This window comes from Lactuca serriola, chromosome 8 (genome assembly GCF_051521515.1).
Source record: "Lactuca serriola cultivar US96UC23 chromosome 8, Lser_US96UC23_V15, whole genome shotgun sequence".
NCBI classification, from domain to species: domain Eukaryota; kingdom Viridiplantae; phylum Streptophyta; class Magnoliopsida; order Asterales; family Asteraceae; genus Lactuca; species Lactuca serriola.
Genome location: NC_136415.1, coordinates 326,212,434 through 326,228,564, shown reverse-complemented (window position 1 = coordinate 326,228,564; position 16,131 = coordinate 326,212,434). Strand labels below are relative to the sequence as shown.

The following is a 16,131-nucleotide window of genomic DNA, read 5'->3' as shown; positions in this document are numbered from 1 at the left end:
TTACGAGGTGAGTTTCCTTCCAGTAGGAACGGGTCTAAGGTCACAATGCCTGCCCGTTCAGTTAGTTGTAGTTTCAGGACTTCGGTCCAATACAGTAGTTAGTATGTTTGACGCCTCCGTGGCTCAGACAGGACTTATGTGTTTATGCTAGTTGATATGTTATGTTATGCTGTGTTCAGTCAGTCAGCTTCGGACTTCGGTCCGATGTAGGGGACAAGGTCCCAGTCAGTCAGCTTTGAACTTCGGTCCGATGTAGGGGACAAGGTCCCAGTCAGCCAGCTTCGGACTTCGGTCCGATGTAGGGGACAAGGTCCCAGTTAGCCAGCTTCGGACTTCAGTCCAATGTAGGGGACAAGGTCCCAGTTAGTCAGCTTCGGACTTCGGTCTGATGTAGGGGACAAGGTCCCAGTCAGTCAGCTTCGGACCTCGGTTCGATGGAGGGGGCATGGCCCAGTATGTGCTTTATATGTTATTGCATGGTATGTGGTAGTTTGGGGGAGCTCACTAAGCTTCATGCTTACAGTGTCAGTTTTGATTTCAGGTACTTCCGCAAGCAAAGGGAAGAGCTCGGGATAATGGCATCACACACACCACAGCTTCAGTTTTTGTCCTGGCATTTGATTCAGTTTCTTGTTATGTTTGGATACATTGTGATACAGTTTTCCTCACAGTATTTTTATCGTGGTTTTTGAAACATGTAACGTATGGTTTTATTATGTGATACTTAGTTCCATGGTTTTGTTATAATAAAAGTCAAAAATTTTGGGTTGTATTTTTGGGTCGTTTCAAACTTGATGCTGTTATGGGTACTACTACCCGCATTCCGAGGTTGATGTCTGCTGAAGGTTTTCCCGAGTGGAAATACAGAATTGAGAAGTACATCAAAATGAAAGATATCAAGATCTGGAGAAGCATACTTAGAGGTCCTGTCAGAGTGACTATGACTGTCGGAGGTCAATTGATTGACAAAGCTATTGAGAACTACACTGATGAAGAATTTGAACTGGTTGAAGAACATGAAAGAGCATTAGCTACCTTAACCATGGCATTATCTCCTGATATTGCTCAAGGTTTTCGTGAATACACTTCAGCTAAAGCTCTATGGGAAGCTCTTATTGAGGTCTACGAGGGCAATGAAGATATGAAAGAAAGTAGGCAGGACATGCTAAGACAGAAGTTTAACATGTTTAACTACATTCCAGGAGAAACCCTTGAGGCTCAACTGCAAAGGTTTACTGCTCTCACAACTGACATGAACATTTCAGGGATCTTTTTGTCCATGTCAGAAATCAACAAGAAACTTCTGAATACACTTCCTCGTTCATGGGATATGAATGTTGTTGTGATTAAGAAAACCAAGGACTTGGTTCGTCTCACTCTTGTAGAGGTCATGGCAATCATTAAAGCCTGTGACATTGATGACAAATAGAGAGAAATCAACCATATGAATTCATATTCTACTACAAACCTTGGTGTTTCATCCAACAATGCAGCACTATCATCCTTGATGACTTCCTCAGGTCAAGCTTTTGCAGTTCAACAACCTCAGACTCAAACCTTGAATGCTGCAACATCCATCCCTCAACATCAACCTTCAAGTGTGCCATCTCCACAAACTGTTCCTGCTCCCAATATGCCAGTCCAAGTCTCCTCTTCAAACACCAAAGAATCTGATGAAAATCTGGCTCTAGTCACTGGGCTAGTTAATTGCTACAATGCCTTTGTAGCCGGAGATCTTCCACCTCAGCTATCCTTTGCTGACTTGGACCAGATACATCCCGAAGATGTGGAGGAAATGGACATTACTTGGAAGATTACCATGGCTGTCTTCAGAGCCAAACAATTCGCCAAGAAAACAGGGAAAAACAACTGGGCTATGAATGCTGACATAAAGGTGGGATTCAACAAAAGTATGCTGAGATGTTTTAACTGCCACGAGCCGGGTCACTTTGCTCGTGACTTCCCGAAGCCAGATCGCAGAGTCAACAACAACCGACAGATGGTTGCAGTGGGAAACAATCGTGTAGGAGCTACAACCATTGGAGAGACAGCTATGGTTGCTCAATCTTTTGATTGGTAGGATCAAATTCAAGCCTTAAACATCACAGGGCCAGAAAATGCTTACCTAGCTCAAATTGATGATGTTGCTTCAAAGAACAATGATGCTGACCCAGAGGCAGAAATGATGGAGCTGCAGCTTGCCCTAATGGTTTCCACCTCCTCCGAGCCCAAGAAAAGCGAGGTAAATCTACTGTCTTGTTCTTTTGCTTGCAAAGAATATGTTACACTTCTTCGCAATGAAATTCAAACCTTACGTAGGCAAGTAGAGGACCTTAAATATGAGGGTTATCAACTTAGGAAGGGACATAAACCACTTAAGGCCCAACTAGAAGCCAAAACAAAGGACTTTAGAAAAATTCAATCAGAATTTAGTGAAAAGTGTCAAATTTATGATTATACTAAGAGACAACTTGATGCTGTGACCAAAGAACTTGACGAATTGAAAATTAAAAGTGGAAAAATAGATGTTAGTTTCAAAAATTATTTTGCGTCAAGTAAAACAGTCGAGTCTTTATATGAAATGCAATTGAAATTCAAAGAAAATCAAAACAAGGGTTTAGGATATGATTGTGTTCCTCCTCCTTTTAATCATAACTACACATCAATCCCTTTGACACAGGACGAAACTGACAGGGAGCCACATCTTCGATATGGCAAACCTGCTGGTTCTGTTTCAAGAGGTTTTATTAACATTGAAATTACTAATGTTTCTACTTCCTCTGCAGATACACCCTTAGATCAAGCCAAGTGTGAAGCTGGAGAATCTGTTTTTGTTTTTAATTCTGATTTTTCTATTGTGAACAAATTTGAGTGTGTTTCTGATATTAAGACTGAAAAGGCTTCTTGTGTTAGCTCATCATCTGATACTGTTGAATTTAATTTTTTCGATATGTTTGATGAATTGTTTGGTAATTCTGATGCTTGTGATTCTCATGAGGAATCATCAACTCCACAAGTCAAATCAAATGAGGCACCCTCACTTATTTCTCAATCTAATTCTCATGCATGTTCTTCTAAGAAGAGTAAGAGTTTCTGTAAAGAAAATAAATCTGAAAAATGCAATACAAATTCAAATAATAAACAGATTTGTTTTAATTGTGGTGTTGGTGGTCACATAGCTAGAAATTGTCAAAATAGGATCTTTTAAACTATCTGTCACCAAGAGGGGAGAATGAGTCTCGAGGAAGGTCTTTAATTAGAAAATCCTCAAGAACTCGTTCTCGAAGTAATGATCAAAAAGATAATAAAAACAGAAAAAGAGCTGTTTTTCAAACAAATAAAAAGGTTTTTACTAACAAAACTCAAAACAGTTTGCCAAAACCGAAGAAGGCTCAGCCAAGATCGGTTTCGTCAAAAAGCAATTCTAGGTCTTCTACTAATTTTGGTCGAAAATCCAGAAGGTCTATGCAAACTCCTGTGAAGTCTATTTCAAAACCACCAGAGAATGTTGTAAAACCTAAACTTCAATGGAAGCCCAAATCACTTTCAAATTCATCGTTACCACCCTCTGAAGTGATTAGAAATGAAGATTCTAATTTGCAAATTTTAAAAACTAAATCAAAAAAGGTGAAAAGGAAACCTAGGACAGTGATGACCTGGGTTCCTAAGTCTAAATGATTCCGCTCATTTTGCAGGGGCAATTGCGGAGGAATATCGTCCGTCCCTGGTACGTCGATAGCGGTTGTTCCCGGCATATGACTGGAGAAATCTCCCAGCTGAGCGAAATTCAATCTTTTAATGGGGGTTATGTTTCCTTTGCGGGCGGAGACGGTGGAAAGATCACACAGTGCGGAACTATTACAAATGGAGTGCTGAGCTTTGAAAATGTCAACTTTGCACCCGAGTTAAAGCATAGTTTGTTGAGCGTCTCTCAGATATGTGACAAAGGCTACTCAACTCATTTTACTAATAAAGAGTGTATGATTCTCAAGCCTGGCATCGTCATCCCAGAAGAATGGATTCTAGTCAAATCGAAACGGGATGGGAACGCCTACATCATTGATATGAACAGTAACCTACCTTAACAAGTCACTTGTTTATTCTCAAAGGTTTTCGAACACAATGCAATGTTATGGCATCGAAGACTTGGTCATGCAAATGCAAAAAACCTGAATCGTCTTGCGAAAAATGAGATGGTCCGAGGCCTTCTTGTCAGAGACTTTATCACATTTGAAAAGTGTGTTTCCTGTGCTCAAGGCAAACATCGTCGGAAACCACACTTGCCCAAGCAAATCAGCTCAATCAATCAAGTGCGTCAATTATTGCATATGGACTTATTTGGTCCGGTCAACGTCCTGAGCATCAATAGAAGCTCATATTGTCTTGTTGTGATTGATGATTTCTCCAAATTTATGTGGGTCTTCTTCTTATCCAACAAAATGGGGGTTGCTGATCTGATAAAGAAGTTCGTGGTGATGATTGAGAAGCAGACTAACAATCAAGTGAAGGCGCTTTGCACTGATAATGGAACTGAATTCAAGAATTTGGTTCTTGACCATTTTTGCGCAGAAAAGGGGATAGTGCGTCAATATAGCTCTGCTCACATGCCTCAACAAAACGGTGTTGCTGAACGGAGAAACAGAACATTGAAAGACGCTGCAAGGACAATGCTTTGTGACTCCAAGCTACCTGTCTTCTTTTGGGCCGAGGCGATTAATATTGCTTGCTACGTGCAGAATCGTGTTCTAATCAACAAAGCACAGATGAAGACACCATACGAGATTCTTTATGGACACAACCCTTCCGTAAGCCACTTCCGTGTATTTGGCTGTCCTTTCACCCTTCTTCACTTAGATTCCAATCCTAAATTTAATGCCAAAGCTGATGACTGTTACTTTGTGGGGTATGCTGCGCGCACCGCATATAGGGTTTACAACAAAAGGACTAAGCAGATCATTGAATCTTATGACGTGCGCTGGATGGAGGAGAATGAAACAGACGCTAGAGTGGGTCCCGACTTGTTATTTGATTACACATCCCTATTCAGATCTCTCAACGTGTCTTCGAATAATCCAAGTGGATCTTCCTCTAGTTTGAAGAATGTTTCTGTAATTGAAGACGAAGATGAAGAGGTTGTTTACAGACCCCGAACAGTTGAGAGGGAATCCTCTGCTTCACTTGAGGGGGAGCTCTCTATTCAATCTGAGGGGGAGTCATCCGTACAACCAACTAGCCCGGTGTCTGCAATTCCAACTGAAACTCCTAATGCTGCAGCTACACCTCTAACACCCATTGAGAGAGAGTTCATGTCTAGAGATGCTTCCGCTGTCAATCCAACATTCATGGAACTCCTCTTTCCTGAAGAAATTGCAAATGAGTTTGTAGCAGAGTCCTCTACTAGGACTCAACCAGCAGATGATGGAGGTTTCAATATTCACACTCTTCCTGTTTCTATCAATGGGATCAGCCAAGACATACCCTCCCGAATTCAGTGCGATCATCCGATCGAAAATGTCATTGGCCGGCTGGGTGATGGAGTTAAAACCAGAAGTCAGAGTGGAGATGTTAATGAATGTCTTTACTCTTGCTTTATATCTCAAGTTGATCCCAAAAATATTGAAATGGCTTTAAATGATCCTAGCTGGGTAGACGCGATGCATGAAGAGCTAAATCAATTTGAAAAGTTGGGGGTTTGGAAACTGGTTGAGTTACCAAAAGGCAAACGGTCTCTTGACACGCGTTGGGTCTATCGTAATAAGCAAGATGATTCTTGTGTAATCGTTCAAAATAAAGCACGATTGGTGGTCCAAGGGTTTCGACAGATCAAGGGTCTTGATTATACTGAGGTGTATGCTCCCGTGGCTCGTCTGGAGACTATTCGAATCTTCCTTGCGTATGCTTCCTACAAGAATTTCATGGTCTACCAGATGGATGTCAAGACTGCCTTCCTGTACGGCAAGGTGAACGAAGAAATTTATGTTGTCCAACCCCTTGGGTTTGTTGACTCAAATTTCCCTAATCATGTCTACAAGTTGGACATGGCATTGTATGGGTTACATCAAGCTCCTCGAGCATGGTATGCAACCCTAACAAAGCACTTGCTCGAACATGGCTACTCTCGTGGTACTATTGATCAAACTTTATTCATCAAGCATGTGGGCGATGATCAGATACTGGTTCAGATCTATGTTGACGACATCATCTTCGGGTCCACATGTCCAATGCTTTGCAAAGAGTTTGAAAGCGTGATGAAGAAGCGATTTGAGATGAGTTCTCTAGGTGAAATGACCATCTTTCTGGGGCTTCAGGTCAATCATAATTCAACCGGAATCCTACTACATCAAGCAAAGTATGTTGAAGATATTCTTGAGAAATTTGGATTTTCAGACGCGAAGCCTGCTTCAACTTCCATGGCTGAAAGACCCCTGCTGACTCCAGATATTGATGGTGAACCCGTGGATCAAAATCACTACAGATCGATGATCGGTTCCTTGATGTATCTCACTGCAAGTCGTCCTGACATCATGTTTGCAGTGTGTCAATGTGCTCACTATCAGGCTAATCCTAAACTTTCACATCTTATTGCTATCAAAAGAATCTTTTGGTATATCAAAGGCAGTCCAAAACTGGGTCTTTGGTATCCGAAAAATTCTGAATTTGATTTATATGCTTTTGCTGACAGTAATTATGCAGGTTGTGAGCTTGACAGGAAATCAACATCAGGAGGGTGTGTAACACCGTAAATTTTCAAAATAATTTTTCATTTTCAAAATCACATAATGTATCACATCACAAATCAAAATCCATAATCAATTCTGTTTTCAAAACAAATCCCAAGATCTCTACATATAAAAATCTCCATCAGTGTGTGTGTACGTGTCAAGCCGTCGCCTTCACACGGTCCTTGCTGGTACCTGAGACATCAAACATAACAACTGTAAGCATAAATGCTTAGTGAGTTCCCCAAAATACCACATACCACAAATACGCCACTCGAGGCTAACCCGACCCTCTGGTCAAGATGTCTCAGCGGGACCTTCCAGTCCCGCAGCTCGTCGGACCCTCTGGTCCAGTCATAGCTCATTGGGCCCTCTGGCTCGTTCTGAATCGTCGGACCCTCCGGTCCGGTCTATATAGTCATACATCATACAAATAACACATAGCATACAATCTCATAAATAGCACATAATCTCATACATAGCACATAAGACCCTCTGGTCAACTCATAATACCACTCAAGGTAACGTATAGTGAGAAGACTCACCTTGCGTGTCTCGGTAACTCGTAAAGCTCTCAACCACTAGTGCTCGATCTCCCGAGCTATCGTCCTCCTACAACACAGGTGTATTTTTACTTAATACTACTTGACTCTGGCTGACTAATACCACAAAGTCAAACCAGTCAACGGTCAACGGTCAACCCGACTCACCGAGTCTGGCATGGACTCGCCGAGTACCTACAGGAACCCGATTCCCTCTGAATCTCTTCCAACTCACCGAGTCACTCACCCGACTCGGTTACTCAGTCCCTGGTCCGAAGTCTCTGAACAACCCGCACCAACTCGCCGAGTCTGGGATTGGATTCGGCGAGTGCACTCCATGCACAACCTCAAACGACCGTCCAAGGTCAGATCCATTCTAGTAACTCATAGATCCAATCCCCTTAAGCTTATTGACCACGTAAAGTCCGAGTCTTGGTGCTCATTAAGCATCAAATAGCTCATTAATGGAGGTTTAGCCTCAAATACATAGATCCCAATCTAAAACCTCCATGGATGCACATAAAGCTTGGGCAAGGAGGTGCTCTGGACCTCTATGGGCCTAGATTCAGAGCCATAACTCGCCAAGGGACCATGATGATGCTAGATCTAGCCACAAATGGGTTCAAAAACCCTAAATCTATATGAACATCTCAATAAAAAAGAAGGATTCGAATGGTACCTCAGATGTGATGTCCTGGACCTTAGCTCTTCAAGAATCCACCCCTCTCTTGCTTCCTCTTTGCTAGATCTTCTCTTCCCTTGCTAGACAATAACTCCAAGAATCAACAATGGCTCCTTCCCTCACTTGAATCACTCAAATGTTCTAGGGTTTCACTCTGGGGACTAATGAGCGCAAATGACGGCCATAAGGCCCTTTAAATAGGCCACAAACCCGAGAAATTAGGGTTTCATTAAACGACGCAGACTCGCCGACTCCACTAAGGCGACTCGCCGAGTCCGAGCATCAATCCGGATGAGAACCCGCATCTTAACTCGGCAAGTCTACGCACCAACTCGCCGAGTCCCTTCTCAAAACTCAAAATAAAAATATTAATTAATATACCTGAAATCCCCGATGTTACAATTCTCCCCCACTAGAATCTGACTTCGCCCTCGAAGGCTCATTCCTGAAATAACTCTGGATGCTGCTCCCACATCTCCCGGTCCGGTTCCCAGGTCAACTCGGATCCCTTCCGATGCTGCCACTGAACCTGTACCAGAGGCACTTCCTTGTTCCTCAGAACCTTGATCTTTCGATCCACAATTGCAACTGGTCTCTCTGTGTAGTTCAGGCTCACATCCACCTGAATATCCTCCAACGGCACCACTGCCGACTCGTCGGCAATATATTTCCTCAACTGCGAGACATGAAAGGTATCATGGATCTGCCCCAACTCAGCAGGTAGGTCCAACCGGTAGGCTACCCTGCCTACCCTAGCAATTACCCTGAAGGGTCCAATGTACCGGGGTCCCAACTTGCCCCTCTTCCTGAATCGTATCGCTCCTTTCCAAGGAGAGACCTTTAGGAGCACAAGATCACCGACCTGAAACTCGAGCTCGGACCGACGCCTGTCCGCATAACTCTTCTGGCGACTCTGCACGGTCAACAACCTCTGCCTGACCTCCTGAATCTGCTCGGTCGTCTGGAGTACAATCTCTGTGTTACCCATCACCCGCTGCCCCATCTCTCCCCAACAGATGGGGGTGCGACACCTCCGCCCATACATCAGCTCAAAGGGTGGCATACCAATGCTCGAATGATGGCTGTTGTTATACGAAAACTCTGCTAAAGGTAGGTAGGTGTCCCAGCTCCCTCCAAAATCCAGAACACATGCTCGGAGCATATCCTCAAGCGTTTGAATCGTTCGCTCGCTCTGTCCGTCCGTCAGCGGGTGGTATGCGGTACTGAAATGCAATCTCGTACCCAACTCCTCATGAAACTTCTTCCAAAACCTAGAAGTAAAACGCACATCCCGGTCTGAAACAATCGACATCGGAACCCCATGCCGCGATACCACCTCTCTCACATATAATTCCGCCAATTTCTCCGCAGAAGAGCTCTCGCTGATGGCTAGAAAATGAGCGCTCTTCGTTAATCTATCCACGATCACCCAAATCGCATCAACTCCTCTCGCAGTCCTTGGCAATTTGGTGATAAAATCCATAGTAATCTGTTCCCACTTCCACTCGGGAATCTCCAACGGTTACAGCTTACCATGCGGACGCTGGTGCTCGGCCTTAACTTGGCAACAAGTCAGGCACCTCTCGACGAACCAAGCAACATCCCTCTTCATACAGGGCCACCAATACTCCTTCTTTAGGTCCAAATACATCTTGGTAGCCCCAGGATGGATCGAGAACTTCGATCGATGTGCCTCCTCCATCAAAATGGTACGCGTCCCGCCCAAAAACGGTACCCAAATCTGACCCTGAAACGTCATAAGTCCCCGACCATCGGTAACGAATTCCGATACCTGACCAACCACCCGCTCCCTCTTTTGATTTTCTGATCTCGCAGCCTCAGCCTGAGCCCCTCGGATGGTGTCCAAAATCGGAGTCGTCACCGTCAACCTCAAACAGATGTCTCGCAATGGGGCACTTTCTACCCTACGACTCAGGGCGTCGGCTACCACATTAGCCTTGCCCGGGTGGTACTGGATCTCGCAATCATAATCCTTTACCACATCCAACAATCTCCTCTGCCGCATATTCAGATTTGGCTGATCCATCAGGTACTTCAAACTCTTGTGGTCCGTGTATATCGTACACCGAACCCCATACAGATAGTGACGCCAGATCTTGAGGGCGAACACCACAGCCCCCAACTCCAGATCGTGGGTGGGATATCTCGTCTCATGAGGCTTTAACTACCTCGATGCATACGCGATCACATGCCCTCTCTGCATCAACACCGCTCCCAACCCCGATATCGATGCATCACAGTACACCACAAATCCTCCATCCCTTCCGGCAATGCAAGCACGGGAGCTTCGCACAATCTCTGGCGAAGAGTCTCAAATGAGGTCTGCTGCTCCGGACCCCATGAGAAAGTAACACCCTTCCGGGTTAACTTGGTAAGTGGCACAACAATTTTGGAGAAGTCCCTGATAAATCTCCGATAGTAGCCTGCCAGCCCCAAGAAACTCTGGATCTCTGCAGGTGACCTCGGCACTTCCCAACTCATCACGACCTCGATCTTGGCCGGGTCAACCAATATCCCATTCTGGTTAACGAGATGCCCTAAGAACTGGACCTCCCGTAACCAAAAATCACACTTGGAGAATTTGGCGAATAGCCTCTCCGACCTCAGAACCCCAAGGAGCTCCCTCAAATGCTCCTCATGCTGCTCTCTGGTCCTCGAATACACCAGGATGTCATCAATGAATATAATGATTGAACGATCCAACATCGGCCTACACACCCTGTTCATGAGATCCATGAATGCCGCTGGTGCATTGGTGAGCCCGAATGGCATCACCACGAACTCGTAATGCCCGTAACGAGTCCTAAACGTCGTCTTCTGGATATCCTCATCCCGAACTCTCATCTGGTGATATCCCGATCTCAAGTCAATCTTGGAGAACCAAGACGCCCCCTGCAACTGATCGAATAGATTGTCGATCCTCGGCAACGGATAACGGTTCTTGACCGTCAACTTGTTCAACTCCTGGTAATCAATGCACATCCGGTGTGAACCATCCTTTTTCTTGACAAAAAGGATCGGCGCTCCCCAGGGAGAGCTACTGGGACAGATGAACCCTTTCCCCAACAGCTCTTGCAGCTGTGAGGATAACTCCTGCATCTCTGGCGGTGCCAGCCGATATGGCGCCTTAGCGATAGGCACAGCCCCGGGAATCAAATCGATACGAAACTCCACTTGCCTCTCAGGAGGTACGCCCAACAACTCCTCGGGGAACACGTCCCAGAACTCACGCACTATCGGCACATCATCCACTGAACTTGGCCTCCCAACGGCCTCTCGTACATCCGTCACATAGGCCACGAATCCCTTGCAGCCCTGCTGCAAACTCCACCTCGCTCTGGCAGCCGAACAGAATACCGAACCACCACGAGTCCCCTCGCCATAAACTGTCAGCACTCCCCCACTAGGATCTCGGATCGTCACCAACTGACGCTCGCAATCTATGACAGCCCCGAAACGGCTCAACCAATCCATGCCTACTATGACACATACATCCCCCATAGCAACCGGAATCAAATCATTCGGGAACTCCACCCCGAAGATCTCCAGCACGCATCCATGTATCACCTCGGTAGCACATACCTCACGCTCATCTGCTATGGAAACCCGCAGAGGTCGACTCAACGCCTCTCTCAGAATACTAATGTGCCGACTAAAAGCTAAAGATATGAAAGACCGACTCGCACCCGAGTCGAATAAAACCAATGTAGGTACAGAACTCACAAGAAAAGTACCTACGCATAACATATAGCAATTACAATAGCATAAACTCAACATAAAATAGATAAAGATTACATACCCGCCACGACGTCAGGTGCTGCGCGGACCTCCTCCGCAGTCAGCTAGAAGGCTCTCCCCCTAGCCTTCGGTGCTTCGGCCTTCACTGGCTGGGTCTCGGTAGCTCGAACCACAGGTGCAGATCCCTGTGTTGATCTCTGAAGCTGGGGGCACTCGGCCTTCCGATGGCCGGTCTGGTTGCAATGGAAGCAAACCGAGAACCCCTTCGGACAGTCCCTCGCAAAATGTCCTTCCTTCTCGCATTTGTAGCATACCCCAGTCTTGCACGGCCCGTCATGGCTCTTGCCGCACTTCCCACAAGTGCGGCCCCTCGAACTGCCTATCCTCGAATCATCGGGCTTTGCCCGCTTGGCGGCCGGCTGCGACTGTGTCGGTCGCCGATCACCCCTCTGCAACTCAGTCTCCTCCCTCGCCTGTGTCTCAAGCTCGATCTCCCTCTTCCTGACATTTGCCTGGAGCTCGGAAAATTTCTGATAAGTCGAGTTCGCCACGAACTCACGGATGTCCCTCCTCAAGATGCTCAGTTAACGGCTTATGCGAGCCTGCTCAGTGGACACCAACTCCGGGCAAAACAGCACCCGCTGATGAAACATCCTCGTAACCACTATCACCGACTCGGTCCCCTGCTTGAGGGTCAAAAACTCCTGAGCTAAACGTTCCCTCTCCACCTGGGGAACATACTCGTCACGAAACATCGCAGTAAACATCTCCCAGGTCACTGTAGTCAGCTCAGCTGTAGAATAGCTCGCATTCACGAATTTCCACCAGTCCTTCGCCCCCAAGCGAAGCTGGTTGAGTGCGAATCGCACCCTTAAGTGCTCCGGACACGAGCACATATAGAAACACCCCTCCATTTCTGAGATCCACCTCATAGCGGCGATCGGATCATGTGTACCATCGAACACCGGTGGTTGCGTGTTGCTGAACTCTCGGTACAGTAACGAATCACCACCCTGGGGTCTCGCAGCAGCAACAACTGTGGTGGCTGCAGCAACAGCAGCATCAGTCAAAGCAGCGTAACGCTCGTCAAACGTCTCGATCAGTGTGGTCTTAATAGACCCAAACATCTCCGGAATCTCGGCTCTGATGGCAGCGGCCACCTCCTCATGGATGATCCGACGGATCTCCTCATCGCTCACCCCACTGCTCTCGGGGTTATGGCGTGTCCCAACCATGATCAACCTCTGAAATACAACATAAGAAATATCAGGAATACTCTCGAGTATACTCACACTCGATAACTCAAACATCCTCTCTCCTGGTACTCCCAAGGATTCTTACTTGGACTACGCACCAATCCGGTGTCTTCGATAGTACGGGCCCAATACTATCGTCCACACCGAATCGATATACAACCCAAGTCCTCCTCCTAGGATCCCAAATCGTAAACACTCTACTCTCGCTATGCACTGGCTACTCTCAATAGCCCTCCCCTGAGCTCCTCACTGCTACCTACTAACTCTCTCAAAGTGTCTCCTAGCAGCAGCGATCTCCTAAGCTAAGGTATCACAAATCAGGCCCACTCTAGTCCTAATAGGAATACCTAGCCTCTCTAACATGCACCACATAATATCTCATAACTCATAACATATAATGTAAAGGTATTTTGGGGATTCACCGTTCGGGCGCTGGCTGACCGTACACACCTTCCACTCTGCTCGTTTCCCAAAACCTCTTTTTCTTTTTAGAAGATTTTAGTTGTATTTGAAAATTTCTCAAATCCTCGGTTTGAGTTCAAATACGCCCGAAGGTGCATCCGAATCCCTCAAACCAAGGCTCTGATACCAACTTGTAACACTGTAAATTTTCAAAATAATTTTTCATTTTCAAAATCACATAATGTATCACATCACAAATGAAAATCCATAATCAATTCTGTTTTCAAAAACAAATCCCAAGATCTCTACATATAAAAATCTCCATCAGTGTGTGCGTACGTGTCAAGCCGTCGCCTTCCCATGGTCCTTGCTGGTACCTGAGACATCAAACATAACAACTGTAAGCATAAATGCTTAGTGAGTTCCCCAAAATACCACATACCACAAATACGCCACTCGAGGCTAACCCGACCCTCTAGTCAAGATGTCTCAGCGGGACCTTCCAGTCCCGCAGCTCGTCTGACCCTCTAGTCCAGTCATAGCTCATTGGGACCTCTGGCTCGTTCTGAATCGTCGGACCCTCCGGCCTGATCTATATAGTCATACATCATACAAATAACACATAGCATACAATCTCATAAATAGCACATAATCTCATACATAGCACATAAGACCCTCTGGTCAACTCATAATACCACTCAAGGTAACGTATAGTGAGAAGACTCACCTTGCGTGTCTCGGTAACTCGTAAAGCTCTCAACCACTAGTGCTCGATCTCCCGAGCTATCGTCCTCCTACAACACAGGTGTATTTTTACTTAATACTACTTGACTCTGGCTGACTAATACCACGAAGTCAAACCTGTCAACGGTCAACCCGACTCGCCGAGTCTGGCGTGGACTCGCCGAGTCCCTACAGGAACCCGATTCCCTCTGAATCTCTTCCAACTCACCGAGTCACTCACCCGACTCGGTTACTCAGTCCCTGGTCCGAAGTCTCTGAGCAACCCGCACCAACTCGCCGAGTCTGGGATTGGACTCGGCGAGTGCACTCCATGCACAACCTCAAACGACCTTCCAAGGTCAGATCCACTCTAGTAACTCATAGATGCAGTCCCCTTAAGCTTATTGACCACGTAAAGTCCGAGTCTTGGTGCTCATTAAGCATCAAATAGCTCATTAATGGAGGTTTAGCCTCAAATACATAGATCCCAATCTAAAACCTCCATGGATGCACATAAAGCTTGGGCAAGGAGGTGCTCTGGACCTTTATGGATCTAGATTCAGAGCCATAACTCGCCGAGGGACCATGATGATGCTAGATCTAGCCACAAATGGGTTCAAAAACCCTAAATCTATATGAACATCTCAATAACAAAGAAGGATTCGAATGGTACCTCAGATGTGATGTCCTGGACCTTAGCTCTTCAAGAATCCACCCCTCTCTTGCTTCCTCTTGGCTAGATCTTCTCTTCCCTTGCTAGACAATAACTCCAAGAATCAACAATGGCTCCTTCCCTCACTTGAATCACTCAAATGTTCTAGGGTTTCACTCTGGGGACTAATGAGCGCAAATGACAGCCATAAGGCCCTTTAAATAGGCCACAAACCCGAGAAATTAGGGTTTCATTAAACGACGCAGACTCGTCGAGTCCACTAAGGCGACTCGCCGAGTCCGAGCATCAATCCGGATGAGAACCCGCGTCTTAACTCGGCGAGTCTACGCACCAACTCGCCGAGTCCCTTCTCAAAACTCAAAATAAAAAGATTAATTAATATACCTGAAATCCCGGATGTTACAGGGTGTCAGTTCCTTGGTGATAGACTGGTATCGTGGCAATGCAAGAAATAGCACACGGTATCTACTTCTACAGCAGAAGCAGATTACGTTGCTGCCTCAACGTGCTGTTCTCAAGTTATCTGGATCCAACATCAGCTATTGGATTACGGTCTGAATTATCTAGAAACCCCAATTCATTGTGATAATGAGGTCGCTATACAAATAACTAAAAATCTTGTCCAACATTCCAAAACCAAGCACATTGACATCAAAATTCATTTCATCGGAGATTGTTACGAGCGCTCGCTCATCCGGCTAGAATAGGTTCCCACCGCAAGTAATGTGGCGGATATGTTCATAAGCCATTTAACAAAGCTCGATTCGATGTGCTTGTGGGATTTTTAAAAATGATTCGTTTTGAGGATTAATTTTTGTTTTAGGATAGTTTAAATTTGCGCATTTACTTTCGTTTCTCTCCTATGCACAAATTTAGGGGGAGAAATAAAAACAAAACAAAAATTAGAAAATTTTCAAAAATCTAAAAACATCAAAAAATCAAGAAAAAAATGTATTGGTTATGAAATGTGCTGTTTGAGGGAGATGTTCTGGGAAGTGATATGATCATGTGATAACAGGCAACCTAAGTCTGCGTAACGTACCCGAAGTTGAAGGGTCTATGCTCTGGTTTGATGCGTCGATAGGCACGAAAGATTCTAAATGGACTTGACTAGGCAGAGTTGAACTTAGGAAATTTATAAACTTGACAAATCTTGACCTAGTTAGATCCGTTCAGCCTGACAAGACGACGCTCGGATAGGTTGAGCAGGGAGAGATATATATATATATATATATATATATGGGAATCGACTCGTCACATTAATTGAACCCGTACTTGGAACTGTGGTTTAACTTTTCCTCGATGTGCGGATTCTGTCCTTAATTCCGGTTGGATGGAGCGACTGGTAAATTCCGATAAATTAGGTCTGTAGAAT

At 45.4% G+C, this 16,131-nt stretch overlaps 1 protein-coding gene across 1 annotated transcript; it reads left to right on the top strand.

Annotated features, from left to right (window-relative positions):
* Positions 1-802: 802 nt before the first annotated feature.
* On the top strand, positions 803-15,314 carry LOC145068281 (uncharacterized). Its single transcript, XM_079015231.1, has 11 exons — positions 803-1,342; positions 1,430-2,023; positions 2,081-2,555; positions 2,787-2,952; positions 3,372-3,627; positions 3,696-4,071; positions 4,570-4,903; positions 5,048-5,424; positions 5,602-5,960; positions 6,171-6,455; positions 15,162-15,314. Exons 1-11 carry the CDS (start codon positions 803-805, stop codon positions 15,312-15,314), a joined length of 3,915 nt encoding a protein of 1,304 aa, XP_078871357.1.
* Positions 15,315-16,131: the final 817 nt, after the last annotated feature.

Excerpts from the sequence above, each read along its gene's own strand:
- LOC145068281 (XM_079015231.1), top strand. The coding sequence starts at position 803 with ATGGGTACTACTACCCGCATTCCGAGGTTGATGTCTGCTGAAGGTTTT. Across the intron at positions 4,904-5,047 it reads GATGACTGTTACTTTGTGGG|ATCTCTCAACGTGTCTTCGA; the intron begins GTATGCTGCGCG and ends ATCCCTATTCAG. Across the intron at positions 6,456-15,161 it reads CAGATATTGATGGTGAACCC|GGTGTCAGTTCCTTGGTGAT; the intron begins GTGGATCAAAAT and ends CGGATGTTACAG.